The sequence below is a fragment of the Nyctereutes procyonoides genome, unplaced genomic scaffold, assembly GCF_905146905.1.
Source record: "Nyctereutes procyonoides isolate TBG_1078 unplaced genomic scaffold, NYPRO_anot_genome, whole genome shotgun sequence".
In the NCBI taxonomy this organism is placed as follows: domain Eukaryota; kingdom Metazoa; phylum Chordata; class Mammalia; order Carnivora; family Canidae; genus Nyctereutes; species Nyctereutes procyonoides.
In genome coordinates, this window is record NW_026575030.1 from 42,890,923 (window position 1) to 42,916,377 (window position 25,455).

The 25,455-nt window shown below is 37.7% G+C and overlaps 2 protein-coding genes across 8 annotated transcripts in view; one reads left to right on the forward strand and one right to left on the reverse strand.

The window, feature by feature from the left end:
• The window catches only part of CMSS1 (cms1 ribosomal small subunit homolog), a 372,389-nt gene that overhangs the window by 65,912 nt on the left and 281,022 nt on the right, over positions 1 to 25,455 (reverse strand). Inside the window, exon 1 of one of the 7 annotated variants that reach the window (XM_055315904.1) lies at positions 4,684 to 4,828. The exons of the other annotated variants lie outside the window; for them this stretch is intronic. Coding sequence (XP_055171879.1) covers positions 4,684 to 4,738 — 55 coding nt within the window. The 5' untranslated portion in view covers positions 4,739 to 4,828. Of the gene's footprint in view, positions 1 to 4,683; positions 4,829 to 25,455 lie in introns of those variants that run through there. 7 annotated transcript variants of the gene reach the window in all.
• Positions 21,725 to 25,455, forward strand: part of FILIP1L (filamin A interacting protein 1 like) — a 273,763-nt gene continuing 270,032 nt past the window's right edge. The window contains exon 1 of the mRNA XM_055315897.1: positions 21,725 to 21,746. The gene's annotated coding sequence lies outside the window, so the exon portion shown is untranslated. The remainder of the gene's footprint in view (positions 21,747 to 25,455) is intronic.

The window sequence follows — 25,455 nt, forward strand, 5'->3', positions numbered from 1 at the left end:
TTTTTCAGTGCAACACCTCCACAGAGAAGGAAACTGAAGGTCAGAGTTAATGAGGAGGTGACCATTAAGAGATTAGGAATATTTTTTTTCTTGATATTTTCCTTCTATACTTAGTTCTTACGTCACCCATGAATAGATGGGAATATGACACCTTTAGAGAGCTTGTTCTGCTTATGTATAGGTCTACTCACAGTTTCTTTAGTTCTCTGTTTGGATAGAGAGCCCAGAACACTCTTCTATTTCTTCCCTATGCAGATACCCATTTTCGGTAAACACTGTGACAGGAGAGCTACAGGAAGGGGATAGGGAGTCTGACTTGGGGGCTCAATTTTTGAAATTTAATTGACAGACTAATAATACCAATTTCATGGACCCAAGGAGACTTTAGTAGAGATGGAATTTACAATAATTATATTTTAGCATACACACAGGCAGAGATAATTGTGTTAGTGTGGGAATAGATGCTCAGTGGATACTGTGCAAATAGAATATTAAGAATTATTAAAACAACAAATGGCTACTATTTCATAAAGTTACTTATTTTCAAAGGTCTATGCTGCCAATATAAATTTTAAGTGAAAAGCATCTTTTTTTAACTCTTTTAAAACTGAGAGAACAGATGGTAAAATCTAATTTAGGCCCATTATGGTGTGTTAGAATCTTAAGTATGCGATGTGAAAAGGGAAAGTTTGATAAATACTGTACATTTATGTATTCATAAATGATACTATAGCAATGATGTCTAACAGTGATATAATACAAACCATATATGCACTGTTACATTTTCTAGTAGCTGCATTTAAAAAGTAAAAAGAAATGATAAAAATAATTTTTAAAAAATTTGTGGTAAAATACATATAACATAAAATTTGCCACCTTAACCATTTTTTTAAATTGAGAAATTTAAACCATCTTAAGCATTTTTGAGTATACAGTTCAGTGGCATTAAGTACATTCACAATGGTGTGCAACAATCAGCACTGCTCATCTACAGAATTTTTCTATCACGCCAAATAGAAACTCTGTACCCATGATACAAATAACTCCCTTTTCTCCCCTTCTCTGGCCTTTTTAAACTCTATTCTATGTTCAGTCTCTATGAATTTCATTATTCTAGGTACCTCATCTAAGTGAAATCATATAGTACTTGTACTTTTGTGACTGGCTTATTTCACTTCACATGTCTTCAAGGTTCACCCATGTGTCAGGCTTCTCTTCCTTTTTAGGGCTGAATAATATTCTAGTGTGTGTGTGTGTGTGTGTGTGTATTACATTTTACTCATCTATTCATCTCTTGATGAATATTTGAGTTGTTTTTACCTTTTGGTTATTGTGAAATAAAATAAAAATAATTTTAATGTATCCTCTTTTTTTTAAAAGCCAGTATTGACATTTCAACATGTAATCAACATAAAAATAATTGAGATATTTTATATTATTTTTTATAAGTCTTTGAAATTATGTATATCACAATCCCAGTATATCTATATTCACATTAGCCACATGTCTTGTACTTAATAGCCACATGTGGCTTGTGGCTGAAGTATTGGACAACATAGTTCTATGGGAGGGTTTGCATTCAGGATCTGGTAAATTATAATTCCTTCCGGATGTATAATTCCTATCATGATGGATAATTCTACCTTAGTGGTTTGGTTTTCAAGTGTCTAGAGCTGGGGCTCTGGAGTCAGACCAATCTAAATTCAAATTCCAAATCTCCCACTAAATAGCTTATGGGTCTTAGAAAGTTTACTAAATCTTTCAAAACCTCAGTTCCTTCATATGTAAGGTGAGGAAAAAATCCACTATTCCTCCCATAGGAATGCCATATGAATTAAAATTAAGTAACACAAATAAAGTGCTTAACACAGCATTGCCACAAAATATTACTAATAAATAACTATGATGAAAACAATCCACTAGAATTATACATTCAGAAGGGCAAGGAGCATATCCATCTTTAACAATGTGCCTGACACATAGTAGGCACAAAAATAGCTAAGCGAATAAATAATTGAACTCTTCCCTCAGCAGGTATAAACTTTACTTGTTTCTGTGACATCTTCACACAGATAGCATGATGATCATGAAAATACAGATGCTTCAAGGTACAGAAAGAGCATGGGATTCTTACCTTCCTCCTTTCTTTTTATTAAAAAAAATCCCTTTTCTCCCATTTCCTTGAGAGATTAGGGTTGATGGGGCTAAAAAGACTGGAAGGTCTGAGGAAGCAGCCAGCAGGGTTGGAAGACTGGTTACACACAGGGGCAATGTACAAGTAAGTAAATGGTTTAGGACAATAGAAGCCAGGCTATCCCTGGTTGTAAATGTGGAAAGTTATAAACATGAGAAGAATAAAAGATAGAATACCCCTGCGTCAGACCAGAGCTGAGGCTATCAATGTGATCTCCTAGTATTTAATATAGAAAGGGGGGGGGACAGACAGGGGGAGGGAGTACACAATAGATATGGTGATAGGTGTGTGCATGCATGTCTATTTCCTACCTCTTTTGGCTGAGAGGGCCTAGAAACAATGGGCACTTCTAGTCCAATGGGCACAATCCAATGCCCAGAGCTCGGTTTCTATATACTGTTTTCCATAATGGACCCAGATTTCCTTAAAGATAAGGCTAATTCTGGGACTGGGTAGAGAAAGTACAAGATGCATATGGTGCATTTTCTTGTGCCAGAAAGTAAGAAAGCACTTGGAAAATAACGAGGACTTGTCAAAAGAACACAAGAGCCAACTTGAAGGGTCTCCCACTGACCAAATCTGAGATCATTTTGGTATCAAAAAAGTGATATTAATGGATTATAACTCATTGAATAAAACAGAAATCTGTAAGTGCACACTGATATAAATGAATACAAAAATAGGTGGGGAAGGGAAAGTTCTTCCTTATAACAGAAAGTTTAGTTAGGAGCAATATATTTACATATTCTCAAAGTATCTTCCCGCAAAATATTTATTACAAACAGAAAATGTATAATTTATAGTAAAGATATCTGGCAGACTCCACCTTAACCAAATGGTACGGACATGGTGTGTCTGTTTATGTGTCTTGTGATATGCTTATAAGAAAATAGCATTGCTTCTGTGGTATACCTGCCAAAAAATGCATAAACTCAAGTCTTATAATGAGAAAACATCACACACACCTAAACTGAGGAACATTTTTCAAAACATACTCTTCAAACTGTCACAAGACAAAAACACAAGGAAAGACCAAAGAACTGTTTGAGATTGAAGCAGAATCATGACAACTAAATGCAACAGATAACCCTGCTCAAAAGAAAAAATAAAGTTTTTTTCCCTATGAAGGATATTAATGAGACATTTAGTGAAGAGCTGAACGGAAACTATGGGTTAGAAGGTAATATTATAACAGTGTTAGTTTACTGAATTTGACTGTTACACTGTGGCTATTATGTGTGAACTCAAATCATTATACTCTATACCTGAAACTAATATCACGTTATATGTCAATTACATGTCAATAAAAGAAAAAAAAGAAGATTGTACTTGCCTTTTAGAATAATCACACTAAAGTATATGAATTGATTTGGAAAAACTATATACACACATATAAACACATGGAAGGGAGAGGCAGAGGGAGAGGGCAAAGGAAGGAGGAGAGGAAGAAAGCAAATGTGGTAAAATGTTAAGAACTGGGAAACGTGGGTGAAAGTATATGTGAATTATTTATTCTATTATCTTTTCTGTTAAGTTTGAAATGATTTCAATATTAAAGTTAAAAATAAAGAGTATGGGTTATGGAGTAACTCAAATCTAATTCTGAATTTCCAATCTGATATTACCATCCATGAGATTCTGGGGGAAGTTACTTAAATATTTTCAGCTTTGGTCTTTTCATTTGATCACCAATATAGGACTTACTTAGAGGGATGCTGTGAAGATTAATAATGCGCAGATTCAGTGCCTGGATGGTGGTGGGCTTATCAGGTAGAGGACCTGATACCTAATTGGTGATACAACACATACTTATGAACAAATGAATAAGCTCCTTCTTCCTGCCCCCATCCTTCCAATAGGAACAAGTAATACTATTTAGAGAAAATTGGATTCTTCAAGTTTTAGCAATGTAAGGTATGAGATTTCTCTGAACATGTGAATAATGTAAAACTTGATTAATAATAATAATAGTAATAAATAATATCCTACATTTGGATGTTGCTCTAGAGCTTCCTCAGCACTCTGTACTCACATCTCATATGACACTGAATGGAACAGGCAGGCATTCAAGTTAAAGTTCAACATGGCGTTAATAATAGAAAATCTCTACAGTGCCTTGGGTTACAACTGTCAAGAAGAGGTCATGCCCTTATTACTTAAATCTCAAACAAGGTTTGCATCAGTTCATGGTTGCAGGGTACAAAATGAGGTAAATTTAGTGTCCATATGGGCACTTATTTCTAAGATGCTGGCACTGCTGATTACGGTTCACACTATATTCGGGGCAGTGACAAGGCAAAGAAAGGGACCCAGGTTGTCCTTCCTGGGAGGTTTCTTCTCTCAGACAAGATGTGCAATATGAACTTGAAATTACCCAAGAGGGTGTTTCAGAGCTGCCTGCCAATGGGTGGTGTCTTCTAATCTCAAGAGCAGCTGCTGGGCACAGGCATGCAAACACATACACACATACACACTCACAGAGCCTATACCTGCCTCTACTTGTCTGTTCTGGGCAGATGGCTCTCGGTTTTTGGGTCGCCTCATCCTGCAGCCCACTTCAGTTAGACCCTTTCTTCTGTGGAGACTGGCAAGCAGTAGGGTGAAGGATTCGGCAAGGTTGCCTGTCTTCAGAGTATGAAGGACACTGCCCGGCGAGGGAAGAGGGTTATATTTAGTGTTTGGGCCCAGTCAGTATTGGGCTCCCCACTGCCTCTCCTTTGCAGAACTGTCAGTGGCCTCTGGTTGCAAACTCTCCGTGGCTTTGAAGCCCACAAAACAAAAACTGAAAGAGTGTCCAAAAAGAAAAGAAGAAAACACTGTTGTTGGTTTCTGGATTCCACTATTGGATTTTGGTGGGGATGAGAAGAGAGAGCTACTGGGCGTAATCAAGCAAAGGTGCCTCCTGCACAGTACGGTAAGTGTCCCTATTACTGCTCAGAAGAGACTTTAGGGGGATGTTTCTGTATTTTCCAACATGCGGGAGCAGGATCTTCTGGATATCAAACACGGGAATATAGTAAATCTCAGGTACGATTAAGAGCTTACGACAGATGATTGACTTTCAGGCTAATTTGAATAAGAGACATTTGCAAAATAGAGGAAGTGTCTTGACAGGTGAGTTTTGCTAAAATGGTAGGCATGAGAAAAAAATCAACATGAAATTTGAAATTGTTATCCTCTAAGAATAAGACAAATGGTCAAAAGTTAAAAAAATAGGTTTAGGCAAATGACTTTCCTTTTACAGCTTTTTCCTTTTCCTGTTACAGCTTGCTTTTGTAAGCTGCTGTGAATGATCAATACACAGTTTTGAACTCATATCAAAATGTGAGGAAAATGGCAAAGTATACTGGATTGAAGAGGGGAAATTCTCTTTTCATGGAAAGATAGAAGAAACCAGCATCTTCACATGGCAACTGGATTTTTTTTTTTCCCTTTACTTTTGTTCACATTTTTTTTTTTTTTTTTTTGGATAATGGGGGCCAGAGAACAGAAGGATATTTTTGAGGTAGGGATTATAGAGGATCTTGGGAAATATTTGTCAACCCAAAGACTGGATTATCTATGGGCGCTTCTCACTGTCAATGGGAAATGATGCCAGATTGTTGCCAAATGATCCCCGAGAAAGTTCTGCTCACTGTACTTGCTCTATGGGAATTTAGGGTGTCAGTATAATTTTGGATATAGGATCCACATTCAGCACTGACACATGTTCAGCTAAAATGCTTGTAACATAGTAAAATATTCCTTTTCTCTTAATGGCAACTGATGATCACATGTCTTTCGAATATCTGCACAAATCTCGGGAAGATTGCAAGAAGTGCAATACAAATATTGCTTGACAACACTTAACCATATTCCATCTGTGTATTAGGTTTGTATAAAGTAGGACATAGGGTAGTGCGTTACTGGAGAGAATTCTTTCAATTTATGACAATGTTCCTCTAGCTATTAAAAATGCTTTTTCTTTGATGGCACTTACCAAATATCAATCTTCTATCCCTTGACAACAAATATTCCAAGTAAATATATCTCCACTGTTATCAGTTAACATTATCATGAAACTCCAATTATGCTTAATTAAAAATCAGCATAAACACTTTAAGAGCTGCTTGCTATTGAATATTTCTAAGGGCAGCAATCATTTTCATGGGCTATTTCCACTTCTTTAAAAACAAAGATGTTGGACAATTAAGACCCATTACTCCGATGAGAATTTTCCAAATAATTTCTCAAAAGAATATAGGGTTTGGGTTCTTAAAATAACCAATGCAAAACTGTGCTATAAAAATTCTGGGGCAAAGAAAGTACTCTTACTAGCAAAGGTAGTGCAATTTTTCAAAGTCTAGCTTCTGTCCATGTGTAATGATCTTTTTTGCTTAAACTGCTATTGAATCAAATAATTTGTTAGCCAAGAACTGGTCTTAGGTGGCATTGTCACTGGAGATGGAAACATTTAATGTGTTTTCAAACTGATGCTGTATTTGATAGAGTAGTATTGCAGGGGACTGATATTGCAACTTGCCAAGAACTGGGCAGGTTTAAGGATGGGAAAAAACAAAAGTAAAAGGCCTATAGTTCCTTCTTCAGAACAGAGTCCGTATTATTGTCTTATCCTAAAGCAAAATTTTCATTATCACTGAAATACATGCCTCACCTCTGCAGTATGTTGTATTAAAAAAAACTTTAAAGAAAAAAAATGTTAGTTCCTTTTATTCTCCTTAGAACTAGTGGCCATCAGCATTAAATGACCATTCATGCTGAGCACAGAATGTTGTTTCATTACAATTAGGGGAAATATTTTCATAGTAAAGGGCTTAATTTGTTTGCTCGTTTGTTCAGTCATTCACCAAATGTTTTAGAGTGTCTACTATGTGCCAGGTCTTACTGCGTGCCTGCTATGTGCCGGGGTTACTGGGGATACAGCAGTGAATAAGGCAAACATGTTTTTTTTTTTTTTAAAGATTTTATTTATTTATTTATTTATTTATTTATTTATTTATTTATTTATTTATTTGAGAGAGAGAGAGAGAGAGAGAGAGAGAGAGAGAGAGAGGCAGGCAGAGAGGCAGAGACACAGGCAGAGGGAGAAGCAGGCTCCATGCAGGGAGTCGGACGTGGGACTCGATCCCGGGACTCCAGGATGAGGCCCTGGGCTGAAGGCGGCACTAAACCGCTGAGCCACCTGGGCTGCCCCAAAACATGGTTTTTACATTCCCTGAGTGCTGGGATCTTCACAGAGGGGTTGGTGACCAGTGATCTGAACCTGTATATTATGCATTCCTTTTACCATAGTAAGTATTTTGATCCTCATTTCTTATTAAAAGTTAAGGACCAGAGGGGCACCTGGGAAGCTCTGTTGGTTAAGCATTTGCCTTCAGCTCAGGTCATGATCCCAGAGTCCTGGGATAGAGCTTTGCATCCGGCTCCTTGCTCAGTGGGGAGCCTGCTTCTCTCTCTCCCTCTGCCTGCTGCTCCTCTTGCTTGTGTGTTTTTTTTCTCTCTCTCTCAATCTCTCTCTTTGTCAAATGAATAAATAAAATCTTAAGAAAAGTTAAGGACCAGAGAACTTTCCTCTCTACTTTAAAAAAAGTTTTTTTAGTGTCTGCAAGGAATGGAGACAATTCCAGAGACCAATTTGGCATCAAATAAGGTTGATATATACATTTCAGTAGATATATACATTTTAGTAGAAATACCTGAGACTTTTTTGAAGGATGCTGACATTTCTATTCCAAACTACAGATGTTAAGCAAAAAAGGTTCACATAACTGGATACTCTTTGGTTCTTCAGAATTGGGTCAGACAGGAAGTCTCTAAGGAAGACATCAGAACAAAATCTGCTTTATAGCCTCAGAGCTATCTGGGGCTCAAATCTGACAGAAGTTCAAGGTATTTCTGTCTAATCTGTTTGACAGAGACAGTACGTCATTGGAGGCTACACACGAAAGAACAGCAGGACCGTGCTTCTCACCCTGAGGAGACTTTTTATGATGGCAGTAATCATAACAATAATGTCATTTTAGCCCACGAGGTGTTTTACATTGTTAAATAATTTAATTATCAGCCACTCACTTGATCCTATAGAGGCCCTGCGTGATAGAAAAGGCAGGTATTATCCCGTTCAGCAGATGAAAATCAGGTTTTAAACAGTAAGGGATTAACACAGCTAATTTTCTCTCTAATGCACAGTCTCATAAGTAATTTCTCTAATGAAAGAACAGAAAAACTGAATTTTCAACATGTGTATTCACAACTCCAAACTCTACTGTTTGAAGGTGATAGCAGCCAATTGGAAAGTATACTGACAGAGGGGAGCTTCAGGCCTTCCTCCAACCCTATTCTTGCCTCCATTTCCCTTCTAGGTATTCACCCCACAGGTGTGTGTGTGTATATATATATATATATATATATATATATATATATATATATGTAGAATCTCCCAGGAAAAAAATTCTGTGGAGAAAAAAAAAACTGTAAACATGGTTAACTGAGAACTATAGCAAGGTAAGTGGAGCTGAGCAGAACAGTCTTAAGTGAATGAAGAAGGTCTTTCCAGTGAATTTTGAGAGAGCACACCGATCTGCTGATAACGAAGTTACTGCAGGCAGCAGCATGTAAGATTCTGCACATAACTGCTACTGTTTCTTAACAGCTATGGCTGATCAAATACACAAGATTTCATTTCTTTCTTACATTTTTCCTGGAATTTACTATATACCTATTTAAGTTTGTTTTGGACACTTAGCTACCTTTCTCTCATATGTTAGTGGCTTGGAACAAATGTCACAGGTCTTCATGATGGATCTAGGGACAATCCCCTTGACCAGGAAAGCAGAATTCAGGGGATGATAGCAATGGAGACACAGCAGAGGCTGATTCTGTGCTTCTCCTTAGAGAGGATGCTTGTGGCCCTGAAACAGAAAGAGACAGGGGCAGCTGCCTCTGAGCCATGGTATTAAGCTGCCAGGTTGTAAGTAGGGAACACCAACATCTTGGTTTTCAGCTGCTCTGAACATCTTCACACGAAGCTATTTTAAGAACTTTTTGCATTTGATCAGGGAGCATGTGGGGTTAAGCCTTGTGTTTTCCATTTCAGTTTTAGATCCTAAGCAGGTGCAGTTTATAGTTCAGAATTTAAAATCTTATTATTGTATTTCTCCCCAACTAACTAAAAAATAACTTTATGTTAGTGGAGAAAAGCCTGTGATTGAGATGGAAACTTGTTTCTTAGATAAGTTAAACGTGTATAATATATGAATTTAATAAAAATCGCTGACATTTTTCATCATAATTCTTGTTTGGCAAAATTTGGTTAAAATATGAAAGAATAAATAAAATTCATTTGGATACACTTAGGAAAATATAAATCTATTTGTGCCAAGGCCCATTAATATAAGTCTATATTACAAGTATACTATTGTCCATTAGGGACATTTAGGATTTATCAGACATTAGGATTGTCTGACAATATCAAACTGTGACTTACCACTTGAACTTTGACAATTAGAGAAAGGTATCCGCTAAGACTTATTTCATTTACTGAAGGTTCACAGCATTAAAAACAACACAAACAAAAATCCTTTCTTTTAACAATGTTTTAATCTAAGTATCTGCAAATTTTTCTAAAATTTACATAGCTCTTCCCTGGTTTGTTGAAACTTTGTCTCTAATAGTCTGTCATATATTCATGCAACAGAACCAGAACTACCCATTCTTAGTTTAAAAAATGTATTTGTATGGTGTAGAAGATTCAACAAGCAGAGGGGTTGGAATCTGCTGCTCAGATCCAACTCTGGGAACATAAAAGAAGTAGGATAACCAATTTCCCAGGTGCATGCGGAACTGGAGGCAGGGTGAGTAACTCTAAATGGAGGATGGAAATGACTAAACTTTGCAGATGTTTACTGCTGTAGAGGATTGAGGTATAAGAAACTAAGTGCCCTAATCCTCAGCCTGGCAACCTGTACACACAGCAGACTTCCTGTTTAGGGAGCCAGTGGGACAGCAAGATAGGGGTGTGGTCACAGGAATCATCTATTTACAAACTTTCACCCTTCCCAACACAAGAGAATATTTGAAAGCATGATAACAAAGCACCATCTTGAAGCTCAGGGAGTTCATTTCCCAGTGGATTTTCCCAGCTTCCCACTGAAAACAATCAAAACCAAGATTCCAAGATTATAGAGATATTCCATTGTATGGGAGTGTGTGGCATGAGATGTTTTAGCTACAGTCTTCAGGTTCCCAAAACTCCCAGCGGTCTACTTGTGACTTTATTTATCTTGGCATTAGCTCTACTTCAGATGACATGTCCTCATATTTCCTCTCCAAACAAGAAGAGTAAAAATGGCTACTTCTGTGGTCTGAATGTGTCCTCACCAAGTCCATATGTTGAAATCTTAACCCCCAAATGTGGTTGGGATTAGAAAGTAAAAACTTTGGGAGATATTTAAATCATGAGCACTAATGAATGCCCTTATAAAAGAGGTCCTAGAGAACACCCTAGCCCCTTTCACCTTGTGAGAAAATGAGAAGTCTATGACCTGGAAGAGGGCCCTCACCTGACCACCCTGATCTCAGTCTTCTAACCCTCAGAACTTTAAGCAATAAATTTCTACTATTTATAAGCTCAATCTGTGGCTTAGCGATAGCTAAGCCAGTTACCAACATTCTGAAGGGTGGGTATGGGTAAAGAAGTTACTAAGGACTCTTGGATGGTGGGGGGGGAGGGGCGAGGTCATAATGAAACATATTTGCAGATGCAGACTACACTATTTCTTCCCTTGATGATTCTTGAATGATGTTTTCTAATATAATTTAACAACTGCCACATTGCTAACCTTAAAATGTTAAGCAACAATATTAATAGTGGTTTTGTTTCCAATTGCCAAAAACTGGGAACAGTCCAAATATTCTTCATCTAGTGAATGAATACATTATCCGTTATATAGTACATTCATACAATGAATTACTACTCAGCTACATTAATAATACATACAACAATATGGATGATTGTGCTACGTACAAGATGCATTATGCTACATAAGAGAACTCAGACCCAAAAAGGTAAATATTGAATGAATGCATTTAGATGGTAGTGTGGAAAAGGAAAAACTAAAGAGATATAAAACAGATCAGTGGTTGCCAGCAGCTGGTCCTTAGGGGAGGGGCTGAGTCAGAAAGGGGTGAGAGAAAACGTTTTGGGGTGATATAACTGTTCACTGTCTTGACTGTAAGAGTGGTTACATGATTGTACGAGTTGTCAAAATTTGCAGAATTGTACAGTTATAAAGGGTGAATTGTACTGCATGTAAATCATACCTTAATAAAATAAATGCAAGAAAGATGTTAGGGATCACCATCTGTGTGGCTCTATATTAAAGCGTTCTACTCTAAACTTCAACCAGCATACTCTTCTTTGATGTTGACATACTGGAGTTCTTGTAGGTTCTCAGTGGGGGAAAAAAAGAAAGAAATTACGTGGTACTAAAATAAAGGAAAAGGAATCCCTCTAAAATAACTGATACAGTCCACTCTCCTTGTTTTATAGATGAAAAAGGGAGGCTTGAGAAAGTTTTCCCAATTACTCAGAACTAGTCAGAGGTAGAGACATATGCTTGTTTTCAACAGATGGTAAACAATGATCAACCTACAGAAATTCAACCAACTACTCTTGCGTAACACAGACTGCTAAAATTGTATTGTCTAATGAAAAAAGCCATGGAACAAAAAACAATGTAAAATATTTCAAGTAGCTGACTTCCAAATGCTGCATTGAGAAATTGGCCAAAGACTACTGGCTTCTGACAAATATGCAATTACAAGGGAAGCTGATTTTAGTAGTCAGTAGACGACATTATTGCATGTCCTATATCTGCCAATACTGACAATAACCACTACTGCCACCACTACCACTACCACTACCACTATTCAGTATGAGGGGGAATCACAAAAACAAAAGAAGATGACCCAGGCCACACTTGGTAAGGACCTATATGTATTCATTTGTTTATTTATTTATGTAACAAACAAATGCCAAGCACTTCCCTGGGTCCTACAATCTAACGGTGATCTTGGAATGATAGCAGCATCTAGGTAAGAAGCAATGCCAAACCATGAGAACAGCCTAAGGGCTGTCTGAATGGAATACATCATTACCAAATAAAACATCATTTACAACTAAACTTATAAATAGATGTGTTCATTATCATAATACATAATGCCTAAGAGTCATCTTCCCAGATGGCATCATGGGTCTTAATTCCAGTTCTGTGTGATCTTCAACAAATTACTTAACTTCTCAAGGCCTTAAGTTTCCTTAACCATACTAACTATTCTTGCCTTGTTGGGTGCACTAAATGAGGAATCTAAAGTGTTAAGTACAGTTAGTGGCACATAATTAAGTGTTCATAATTAGGAACTATTATCAACATAGAAAACTCACACCATAGTGTGGTTATAGATTAGTTCTAATAAAATTCAGTCTTGAAAATGTGGTATGCCACGTCCTTCTGAGAAACTGATAAATGCTAAAAGGCTCCAGAAAACACACAGACATTAAACTTCGGATCCCCTGAACCAAATTAACAAGGCTTCTAGACCAAATCTAGAAACCCAGGGAATTACCATTTAAATAATGTGTTTTCTTCAGGACCCTAAGAATCACTACTCTAGACCCTAAGAATCACATGCACAGATAGGTATGAATTTAAAATAACAAATTTTGTGCTTTTGGCATTTAAAAAATAAACCCAGAAAGCTGATTATTAAAGGCAAACCATAAGTTTCCTTAATCTATGCTAAAGAAGTAGAAATATCCTTTCCTTTCTCTGAGATTCCCTAGCCATTAGCAAGTAACTTTTTTTTTCAATTCTCTTGCTCTTTTCTCCCATAAAATTTAAAACATGGATGGAAGTTTCATACTCAAAATGTGATAATTTATAGGCCTATAGCCCAGAAGATTCTGAGGAGACAATGAAATTCCTAATGTGTAAAAATTATTCCAGAATGGGAAATGACTCTTCCTGTGTAGCAGTAATTATTTATGTAACACTACCTTGGGAGGATGTTAACAGTAGAGTATTAAATTACTCCTTTTAAAATGAGGCACTTCTAAAGAGTTTTACTTGTTTTTTCCCTAATTTGGAAAGACAGCATTTGTACACACAAAACAACAGGTTTTACTATCCTATTGTTAAATGGTTAGGTCAAGTTTCAGAAAGACTGTACTGATGCATTAAATACCTGCCAAATGGAAGTGGAAGGAAGGCTCCAGTTCAAACCATTACACAGCTGTGGATCCATCACCCTTAAAGTAAGCAAAGTGACTAGGAAATTCCACTACCAACAAAGTGCCAAGAGGCAATAATGCCTACTGAAGGGAGAAAAACTTTAGTTTACCTCAAATTCACATGCACTTAGTAATGTTCCCAGATGGTATTGTAAAACTGCAATCATGGCCTAAATAATCTAGTTATTTTGGCACATAATTTTATTATTATGTTCCCTTCCACATCTGGATAGTTCATTTGTACAAGGAAGGCAATTTCAGTTGAAAAGAGAACTCAAAAGGTCCAGCTAGGTCTAGTGGAACTAATCTGTATATAAACAAGGATTCTTTTTTAAACTGTATGGAAGAACATAAAGAACACAAAGATTTTCACCTGTACATCAAGCACTAAAACAGTAGTTCATTTTGAACTGGTTGCTACAAATTTACATCTCTTGGCTCTGTCACGAAATTGACAAGACTTTAGGGTTAGATCAGATACACATTAGTGGCAAAATGCCAGTCGCCATTTTAATGGGGCTTCTGCATTTCTACCCTTTGTTCCAGTGACCATAAAATATTATTCTTAGAGTTTTCTTTAGCACATTTCTGCTATCTTATTAATTATTAATTTTCAGTTGTTTTTATTCTTTTTAAGCAGCAAAATAATCTCCAGTATTTAAAATTTTCCAAATGTGTGAAAACTACAGGAATCAGAATATTGGCTGGAATTAGTGGAACAACCAGTCAGACACCATTTGAATGAATTAGATGGGGTTTAACTTGTCTGAAGGATTCCAAAAGAAGCTTTCAGGAAGGAAGGTGAGGAAGGTGAGCGACATACCCTAGTACAGGCAAGGATGCAGGCTTCTGGATCCTAAAACTCTCACCAGGGAACCACTATTACAGAAGATGATGCTCAGGCATGAAGGCAGATCGCCTTTTTCAACTAAGAATTGTTCTCCAGCTCTCAACAATTCTTTGGGTAAAGAACCAGAGTGGGGTGACACTAGATCCTCTGCCAACATTTTGCTATATTTTCACCAGAGTCCTTTTGCTTTAGAGGGCATATGCTATCTTGAATAATCATGAGATTAATAAATCCAGCCAGATGGGAAGGTTGTAGGAACAGATGCAGATTAGCCAACATGCAGCATGGTGCAGGCTAGGCTGGCCTGGGGAGGACTGGACTTCCAGAAAGTCTGACATCATCATCTGCTAGTGCACATCCCTAAGGGTGTTCTGGAGTCTGGAAGCTTGAACTTCTGACTAGTATGGTATCCTGATTGTATCAACTTATTTCTGTGTTGTTCAGGTGTGTCTCCCTCTTCTGCTTTGCTGAAGTGGTATCTAGGTCTGACTGTTCCATCATTTCCAGCCTTCCCCGACAGTAATTTCGTATGTTCTGCGTATCATATGTAAAGCACACATAGATATTTATCTAATCAAAATACATATGAGGTATATTCTGATTGCCTTGGTTTTTTATATCGACTCCCAAGCACAACTCTATCTAAACCAATAAAATGCATTTGATGGCAAGAAGCTATGTAAAATGAATGACTTCCAAGATGGTTTTAAGAAAGAGTGAGAAGCAGGTTATTGATAAAAAGGGTTTTTGGTTTGTGGAAGTAGATTACAAGGCATTTTCATAAACTTAATTGCATCCCAGGAGGTTGAAAGCCTGCGCTGACGTATGCCACATGAAGGGAGAGTGACAACAGTAGTGAGTATGGGCTTACTGAAAAGGCAACTAATCTTCTGAAACATCTCCTGGGACTGCATCACCTTGACCTAGCAGTTGTTTTTCATTTCTGCTTTCCAAACTACCTTTGTGTAACGATTAACGACCTTCCCTCAGCCCATTAACTCAGACTGTCATTAATCTCCAGGAAATACTTGTCAGTACTGCTTAAAGGGTACATGAGAAATGCAGTGTTTTAGCTTAAAAATGGTTAATCTTACAGCCCTTTAACTGCCCTTTTCAATGATTAGAGTCTTCCTGGAATTCTCTTCATCCCAGAATTAGTTAACATTTTAATCACAGTGTTATATGTAAGCTATGAAATTGTTCGATTGCAACTGTAATTGATCCAGAAGAAATGCCTTCCTAGAGAGTGGGTAAACTGAGTTTTAAAAAAGCAAGTGTCAAAAAAATAAAAATAAAAAGCATGTGTCAAAAGGATCTTACTAGCCTAAATTCCTATAATAGGTATTTGTTTCGTGTACTTGGAAACTGAGTGTTGCTTTTCCCAAATTAGTATTATTGGTTAGCTTCAATTATAGTCTATTTCAGTTTTGATCTTTGGTAGGCAAAAACATGATCTACTAACCTAGCTTTGTAAAAAGGCTAGAAAAACTGATATAGGCATAAATACTTGTATGCTTTTAGAGGAGTGTTTATGAGACTTCATAACTATGTGAACACTGGTGAGACAAAGCTAAAAGAACAACAGGGCCAAATATAGTAGAAGAAATAACTCTTTAAGTGAAGTTTTTTAAATGTATAAATTGTATCATGAGATGACAGGAAAGGCAGGTATTTTAATAGAGAAATTAGAATGAAAGCACAGGTAGGGGTGCCTGGGTGGCTCAATGGATTAAGTTTCCAACTCTTGATTTTGGCTCAGGTCATGATCTTAGGGTCATGAGATCAAGCCCCACACTGGCCCCGTGCTCAGCAGAGTCTGCATGAGTTTCTCTCCTTCTCCCTCTGCTCTACTCATGTTCTTGTTCTCTCTCCCTATCAAATAAATAAATAAAATCTTTAGAGGAAAAAAAAGAATGAAAGCACAGGTAAGGTTTTGGCTGTTATAGAGAGAAGTGACTATAAAGGTATAAAATATGGAAGGGAAGAAACAAGGATGGCAACACCTGGGTAATGAAGAAGCTATGCTAAAAATGGTGGTACTTGGCTGGCCAGTCTCTGGAGTAAAGGACAGTAACAGAGGGGACTGTTTTCATCTCCACTTTTCCTGAAATTTTCTTCTCATTGAAGAGAGATAAGCTGAGGGCATTGGTGTAAACCACCAAATCAACAGGGCCAAATTCACTGCTATTGCTGCAAAATGGTAAGAGAATCTCAAACCTAATCTTTGGATTCCTGGCCTTTGCAAAAGCAAGCCTTAGCTCTCCACTGGATTCTTCTCTGCCTTGGTCACTGTCCTCTGGGTCTTACTAAGACAGGCCTGTGCTCCAAACCATTGTTCTTTAAACAAAGTTGTAAACTGCTAACAGTTTTGTTTAATAGTTTGTAAAATGGTAACCACATTGCTACATCTCTCTGGAGTATCTCAAACAAATGTGGTTCAAATTTCTTCTTTCAAAAAAAAAAAAAAAGAAGAAGCTAAAAGATCTTTAATAAACAAAGACAACTAACGTAGTTAATAGGCTTTGTGTGACTATAGCTATGTCATCTTGGTCTTCTATTTTTTATTTGGGCAGAGGTTCAGAGTGAGCCGTTGAGGGAAGGGGCATCCAACCAGTCCACATGGATGCTCTGCCTGAGTAAATTTCTGTGTAATGCAACTTGGCAATACTGGTGGTGGAGGCTAGGTGGAGAGGGCTGCCTTCACTGTAGGCTGCTCTCTCCAACCCAAACATACATAGACAGTACTTATCTTCATTTCAGGGAATGACTAGGAGCCCAAATCTGGTGACCTGATCTCTGGATCTACAAGCAAACAAGAGGTGAAAATGGACAATTCTACTAACTGAAAACCTCTGCATTAATGCAACTGATTAAACAAGCAACTGGGAATCTTGGCAGGGCTGTCCATGCTCCATAGGGGTTGATCTTTATAAAAAGATAAGATCTTCTACTGATAATATCTCCAACACTGGGTACAAAGACTCTTTTCTTTAAAGTACAAGAAACAGATTCATATTAATGCAATAATTTATTTGAACAAACATGCTTATTGTAAATCCAGTTAAGCCAAACCCAAATTTTCTTGTTTATATTTCCCAGGAGGCAGTCTACTATAACCCCTGGAAGTGACCATTCTAGGGCTTCTAACACATCTATGCCAGCAGTCAACATGTACCTCCCTATCCTTCACTGTCCAAGCCTCCTTTTTGCTCCACACTCACAATGATTGTGGTTACCTTCCCAATAAGTGCTTCCAATTTTTCAAGGAAAATCAGACTCAAGATTTGAGTAAAAAAACCCCTAAGGACTCACAGAGAGGGACTCAGGCTTACATAGATTTTGCAAAAATTAAAATGGCTATCATGTCAACTGGTTTTGTTCCATGCTAATACCTCATGTTAGCAGCCCCCAAAGGAACAACAGCAGCCTTCAGAATGGAGTTCTGCTCAGGACTGAGGGTACCATGTGTCTTCCTGGACAGCTCTTACCATTCCCACTGCTCTTGCTGCCATTCTGAGCTATTGTCTTCTTCACAATCTGAAAAGGCCACTCTTAAGAGACCACTCACTCTGCTTATGTCATAAGTCATGAGACTTCTCATCACGTTTCCTTTTATAGGCTCTGGCCTGGGCGCCTGGGTGGCTCAGTTAGTTAAGCATCTAACTCTTGATTTCAGCTCAGATCATGATCTTAGGGTCATGAGATTGAGCCTTGCATGGGGCTCTGTGCTCAATGCAGAGTTTGCTTGGGATTCTCTCTCTCTCCCTCTCCTTTTGGCTCTCCCCTGCTCTCTCTCTAAATAAATAAAACCTTAAAAAAAAAAAAAAAGACCCTGGCCTAGGATCACAGAGTACACAGGAAAATACACAAGCTGGGGAAGGTATTTCACAAAGTCTGAATCTAAGCACCCCTGTTCAGTTGGTTGGCTCCATTTTTATAGCACGGAGCATTCCAATCATTAACGGCTATACATTTTCCTCTTCCACTGGAACCAGCGCAGCCATGAGCAGAAGGCATTACAATGTTTTTTCCTCTGAACTACCTTTGCCAGTCTATTCTACTCTAGCAGAAATGGGAGGTAGGATGGAAAGGCAATTTTTGATGAGAGGGCTTAGCAACATTTTCCAAACAGAAAGTATGTCTCCTACACTCAGCATTATAAAACACTTTTTAAGAAGATTTTCAAAATTTATTTGAGAGAGAGTATGAACAGCGTGGGTGGGGGGCCAACAGAAGGGGCAGAGGTATAAGCAGACTTCCTTTTGAGCATGGAGCCTGAGGCAGGGGCGATGCCAGGACCCTGAGATCACGACTTGAGCCAAAGTCAGACACTTAACTGAACCACTCAGGAGCTTCTAAAACACTTTTAAAATATTTTAGTTCTTGATACCAGAAAAAGGAGACAGCTGGCTTTGTGAAGTGATGTTTTTCGTAGCCAAGTAAGAAGATAACAAATTCAGAGGACTCATAGTATCCCTTGGACTCCCCAGAACACTGAAGAGCTCCTGAAGGCACAGCATTGTGGGGGATTTAGAATGGAATTGGCATTAGCCTTGCCCTTGAGGAATTATCAGTTTAGAAGTAGGAAAAACACAAAAACTGTTAAACAGTGTAGAATATGAAATGTGTCATAAAAGAGGTATAGGTAAAGTGCTCACATGGTTCAAAGGTAAAATAGAATTCCTACCTGCAGGGTTGCAGAAATCACTTATAGTAAAGATCCAATTTCTACAAGTATCCTACACAAACTGAAGACTTTTAAGGCTACTTCCCCTTCTTTTTTCTTTATTATCCCCCTTTCCAAGGACATTTATTTATTCTCTCACTGCCCCAATACTCCTGTGATGGACTGGATCAGTAACATGTGTTACTTTGAAGGTTATATTTATTTTTATGGCGCTCAAGAATTCCAAAGGGAGCACTTTAGTGAAAGCAAGGTTGTGAGAGTCATAGCTTTTCTTCAGTTGCAAACCCTCTGCCTTTTCTTTGCTTCTCCTAACCTGATCCTTCTTGAGGCGACTCTTACCAGCTGCAGAGCTAGACTACTTCTCTCTCCAAGGATCAAAGCTTGCTTCCAGAAGTCTCTAGCTCTGGCCTGTGCCCATAGTCAATGTGCTACCTCTCTGCATGGGCTATGGGGAGTTGCTGTTTCATCTGTAGCAGTAAGTGTTCCTTAGTAAAGGAGAGTGGACATTAGCTGTGCCTGAATGGCAAAAATATTTCCTTTCCTAGTCTCTGTTATAAAGCTGTCTTGGACAGTAACTGGTAAACCGCCATTTGGAAGAGGCTGATATATGTATTTTTTTCACCATAGTCTAATGAAAATTCCAATTTGTACCACACAGCTCCAGATGTCCCCAAGTAAAAAGTGGCCAAGGTTCCCCCAAATCTGATTGGTCCCCACCATGCAAGCAAGTGAGAGCCAGTGTCAGCCTACACTCCCTTCTCTGTTCTCCATTACCTGTCCTAAAAGACTGATTACTGACACCTCAGGAGGCTAAGCCTCTTCAGAACAAATCCCCCCAAGCCCAAACCTACTCTTTCACTAACTGCCTGAGAGAATTCTCTTCAAAAGACAAAGTACACCTTCACAGCAGTGCTCCACCTAAACTCGCAGCAAGAAAACTGTTAAGCTCATCAGGTCTAAGACTCTACTAGAGGTCTAAGCCACTCCAGTTCTCAGAGCCCTGGCATTCTCATACACCAGTCAAACACAACTATCTCTGGTTAATAGTGTTCTCTTCTATTGTATTTCCATTCCCATTTAGTTCTGCTTCCTTCTTTGGGTTCTTGTCATCCTCTCTGACTTCTCTCCAAATCCTTCCCATGGTGCTCTCTCCAAAGGCATGTGGAATAGTGCAAAAGCACAGCTTTACACTCAGGTAGATCTGGGTGCAGTGATCCTAAAGTAGGTATGCTGTATGACCCTAACTGATGTATACGGCCTTTCTTATGCCTTTTGCCCCCATCTATAAAATCCAGATGATAATAATTTGTAGTGTCCTGTGGGAATTCAAGTACAGTACCTGACACATCGTAGGTACTCAATAAAGGACATATATTGCTGTTGTTGGAACCCCTGCATCCTTGCCCTTCTCACAGCTCCTTCTCCTTTTTTTTTTTTAAGATTTTATTTATTTATTCATAGAGATGCAGAGAGAGAGAGGAGAGAGAGGGAGAGAGAGAGAGAGAGAGAGAGAGAGAGAGAGAGAGAGAGAAGCAGGCTCCATGTAGAGAGCCTGACGTGGGACTCGATCCAGGGTCTCCAGGATCACGCCCTGGGCTGCAGGCGGCGCTAAACCACTGCGCTACCGGGGCTGCCCCTCCTCCTTTCTGTTCCACCTTTCTCCTGGACATACAACCCTTCTTCACGGATATTTAACCTCTCAGCCTTTTTTTTTTTTTTTTAAGATTTTATTTATCCATTCATGAGAGACTTAGAGAGAGAGGCAGAGACTAGGCAGAGGGAGAAGCAGGCTCTCTGTGGGGAGCCCTATGTGGGACTCGATCCCAGGACCCCGGGATCATGACCTGAGCCAAAGGCAGATAGATGCTTAACCACTGAGCAACCCAGGCATCCCTAACCTCTCAGCCTCTTCAGAAAAGACTGTTCATGCTTTCACAGCCCAAGCACCAAGCCTGGGGTGGTACCATTCTCCAGCCCCCACAACGCTACTTCTAGGCCATTCCTTTCATACTAAAACCCTTCCTCCCTAGAGGCTCATGTTATTATTGGTCCATGCCACATCTGTCCAGTTTCTACTTCTGCCACTTTCTGAACATTCCCCAACATCCATCTATTTAATAAGGACTTTGGCAATTAGGTCAAACTTTTTGGACTCAAGTTTCCCTCCTGATGTTCCTTCAACTTGAACATGGATGGTCTTTACAACAATGTGACTATAAAGTTTCTCGATTCCAAAACCCCGTGCACAGTCCTCAGCAATCCAATTCCACAGCTACACCTGAATATTCTCATTCTGCACACCTATGATATTTCACCATATTTAAGTGGTTCACGAGTCTGTCTTTCCTTGGTGAGCAATCCAATTCCACAGCTACACCTGGAATATTCTCATTCTGCACACCTATGATACTTCACCATATTTAAGTGGTCCATGAGTCTGTCTTTCCTTGGTGAGCTATTCGTTCCTTGCTGCTACAGACCTATCTTGTTTGACTTTTTATCTGTATCCTTAGGATAGACTCTGGTATACAGTGAGTGCTTAATAAATATTTATGGAATAGTTAGCATGGTACATTTGTATAGGTTTTTTGAGCTTACAATATGCTTCTCTATTATTTTATTCAGTGATCACTTTAGGAAGGTGGAAACAATTACTGCAATCAACATCACATGGTTAGACCACAACAAACACCTGCAAGTCACATCATCTACAGGCCAGCTAACAGTCAGTAACAGCTCTCTTCTTCCCCTACCTCCCTTGCCTTTGTATACCTGTTTTCTGTGAAAACTGAAAAGAAAATTTGGAAAGATGATAGCTTATTTATCTTATGCACATACGAGTAGTTCTGAGAGGATTATGCATCTCTGTGCCCCCAAGGGTCTTCTGTCATTAGACTATCCATTAAACTCTCAGGATCATCTTAAAAGAATTATGTCAAGTTATATAGTTCATTGCCCCCAGTGTGAACACTTACATGATAAATGTTGGGTCTATTAGCCACATTAAGTAGATTTCAAAACTAAAAAATACAGAAACTCAATCTTGTGTTCTCTGATTAATTAAATCCTGGATTTAAGCTTCCTGACAAAGCCCACTAAATGACAATTCAAAACTCTCTGGGTTACCAATGAAAAATGACCATTGGCAGAAACTTGAAAACTTTCTTTTAATATATAAAGAAGACTTCTGCAATTGGCAACACTTCCTGAACCATTCCATGACACATCCTATACAGGGCTAAATCCAGTAAGTTCTTACCTGGAATCTGATTCACAGTCCCAAACTGTGAAGTGTCTAGTTTCAGGGAGTGAATAAAAAATCTCTCTTATCTGGGTCATTTGTGATCTTTAAAAATGCATTCCTAGTTTAGGAAGACATTTTTAAAAAGGGATTATAGTTAATGGTTTCTTTTCATGGTTAAGTTTCCACCTTTGTATATGGCAATGATTTTTGTGAAACTCATCTTTCTTTAGGAAAGTACTGGTGTGCTAGATGCCAAGGGATACAAGATTTTCAGGATGATAGACATTTATACTCTAGTAACGAAGAAAGATACACACAAAAATATCCATAGTACAGGAAAGCATCCTTGCCATGTATTGACTGTTTAGCAAGAGCTAAAGTTCAATCATTATTAATAAAAATAAATGACAATGATAGCTAACATTTACTATGTGCTTGCTACATATCAGGTATTATGCTGAATATTTTCAGGCAGTAACTTGTTTAATTCTAAGAATGTTGTAAAGTAGGTATTATGATTACCTTACAGATATCTATTACAGATGAGGACTCTTTCTTAGTCTGAGAGATTCAATAACTTGCCTAATGTCAAAGAGCTGGTAATGATAGAACTGGCATTCAAATACAGCATTTTTTTTTGGCCCTAAAACAAAGTGATTGTTTCATTTCATTATGTTCTTCTCCTGAGATATCTCATCATCAAAATAAAAATCACTTTACTTTCTTACCTATGGTCAGAGTGAATCTACTACCTGCTGAGGGACGCACAGGTAGCCTTTCAGTGGGCTGTGCTGTTGATAGCACAGAAAACGCCAATGGCTTGGCAATAATAAAATACAGCATAGCGAAGAGTCAAAGTAGTCACTGACCTATCATCTTGTTGATAATTTGATTTTGCTAGATTTTTCCAATAGCAATGTAGTAAATATCATTATGTCTAGCTAAACATTATTATCTGACCAGATATGCCATTTTGGATAAAACTTTAAGAATAAACGAATTAACTTATAAAGCTTTCTACTGAGTAAAAATATTACACAACGCTATACAGAAAAAAAAAATGCAATAAAGCCACTGTAAGAGGTGCCTGGGTGGCTCAGTGGTTGAGCATATGCCTGGGATGAGGGTGTGATCTCGGGTTCCTGCGATCGAGTCCTGCATTGGATTCCCCAAGGGGACCCTGCTTCTCCCTCTGCCTATGTCTTTGTCTCTCTCTCTGTGTCTCTCATGAACAAATAAATAAAAGTCTTAAAAAAAAATGAAGCCATTGTAACTTAGAAGGTAGCAAGTATAAGAGCTGAATATTTTGTTGAAATGGCAACTGCAATCATGGGGTGGGGAAAATTTAAAAACCAAGTAGTAAGCCCTTTGACATAAGCTGAATAACCAAGAATATTTATTAAAATCCAGAATTATATGAGTCAATTCAAAATTACATTGAAAAACTTAATAATTTGGAAAATATTTATAATATACATTTTATGAAAAAGTTGGTTTGAAACCAACTTTTAGATCCCACTTTTAGATGTAAATCTACAAAAACATGTACAGTACTTATATGCTGATAACTATAAAATGCTGATGCTTTCATAAAAAAAAAGATCTACATCAAAGATCTAGATAAATGGAGACACACTATGTTCATGGACTGAAATATTTAACATAGGAAATATGTTGATTTGCCCCTAATTAATACATTGGCCTAATGCATTCCAACCAAAATTCCAGCAATATTTTCTTGTAGGTATAGATAGGATAATTCTAAAATGTATATGGGAAGGCAAAGGAGCTAGAACAGCTAAAACAATGTTGAAAAAGAAGAAAAAAGTACTTGGAATCAGTGTGCCTTATTTCAAGATTTAGATAGGCATAGTAATCAGGACCATGTCTATTGGTGGAGGGACAGATACACAGATCAATGGAACAGAACAGAGAACCCAGATTTAGACTTGTGCAAATATGCCTGACTGGTTTTTGACAAAGGCTCAAAATCAAGTAAAAAAAAAAAAAAAAAAGATAAGTCTTTTCAACAAATGGTGTTGGAGCACCTGGGACATCCAGAGGACCAAATAAACAAACAAACAAACACCCCAAAACACAAAACCTCAGCTTAAGTCTACCACTTCGGGCAAAAACAAACAAACAAACAAACAAACAAACAAACAAACAAACACCCCTAAATGTCTGTGGACTTAAATGTAAAATATAAAACTATAAAGCTCTTAGAAAATAAAAAAAGAAAATCTTTGGAATCTTGGTTTAGGTAGAGTTCATATACTTGACATCAAAAACAAAATCTATAAAAATCAAAATGGATAAACTAGATTTAATTAAAATAAAATACTTTAGCTCTGTGAAGGACTCCTTGAAGAGGATGAAAAGACAATCTTGAGATTGGGAAAAAATATTTGTAAATCACATCTGACAAAGGACAACTACCTAGAATATATGAAGAACTCTCAAAATTTAACAGTAAAAAGAAAAAAAAAAGGAACAGTCCAATTAGAAAATGGGCAAAAGGTATGAACAGACATTTCACTAGTAGATATACAGATGGCAAATGGGCACATGAAAAAATATTCCATACCATTAATAATTAGGAAAATACAAATTAAAACCAAACTGAGACATTACTAAATGCCTATCAGAATAGTTAAAATTAAAAAATTGTGACTACATCAAATATTGGTAAGGATTCAGTGAACCTAGATCACTCATACATTGCTGATAGGAATGTAAATTGATACCATAACCCTGGAAAAGTTTGGCAGTTTCTAAAAAGGAAAATATGATGAAGTAATTGTACTTCTGGGCATTTATACTAGAGAAATGAAAACTTTCTTCAGATAGCAGTCTGTGCACAAATGTTTATGGAAACTTTATTTGTAATAGGCTCAAACTGGAAACAGCTCAGATGCTACTTAATGGTGAGTGGCATGGTTATATCCATATGTAGAATATTATTCAGCAAATAAAAGGAGCAGACTATTAATACAGACAACAACCTAGATGGATCTCCAGAGAATTATCCTGAGTGGAAAAAGCCAATCCCTATAAACCATATACTATATGACTCCTTTCATAAAACACTTGAAATGATAAAATAGAAATGGAGAACAGAATAGTGTTTGCTAGGGTTTAAGGAGGTGACAGAGGTGGGAAGGAAATGATTGTAGCTATAAAAAAAATC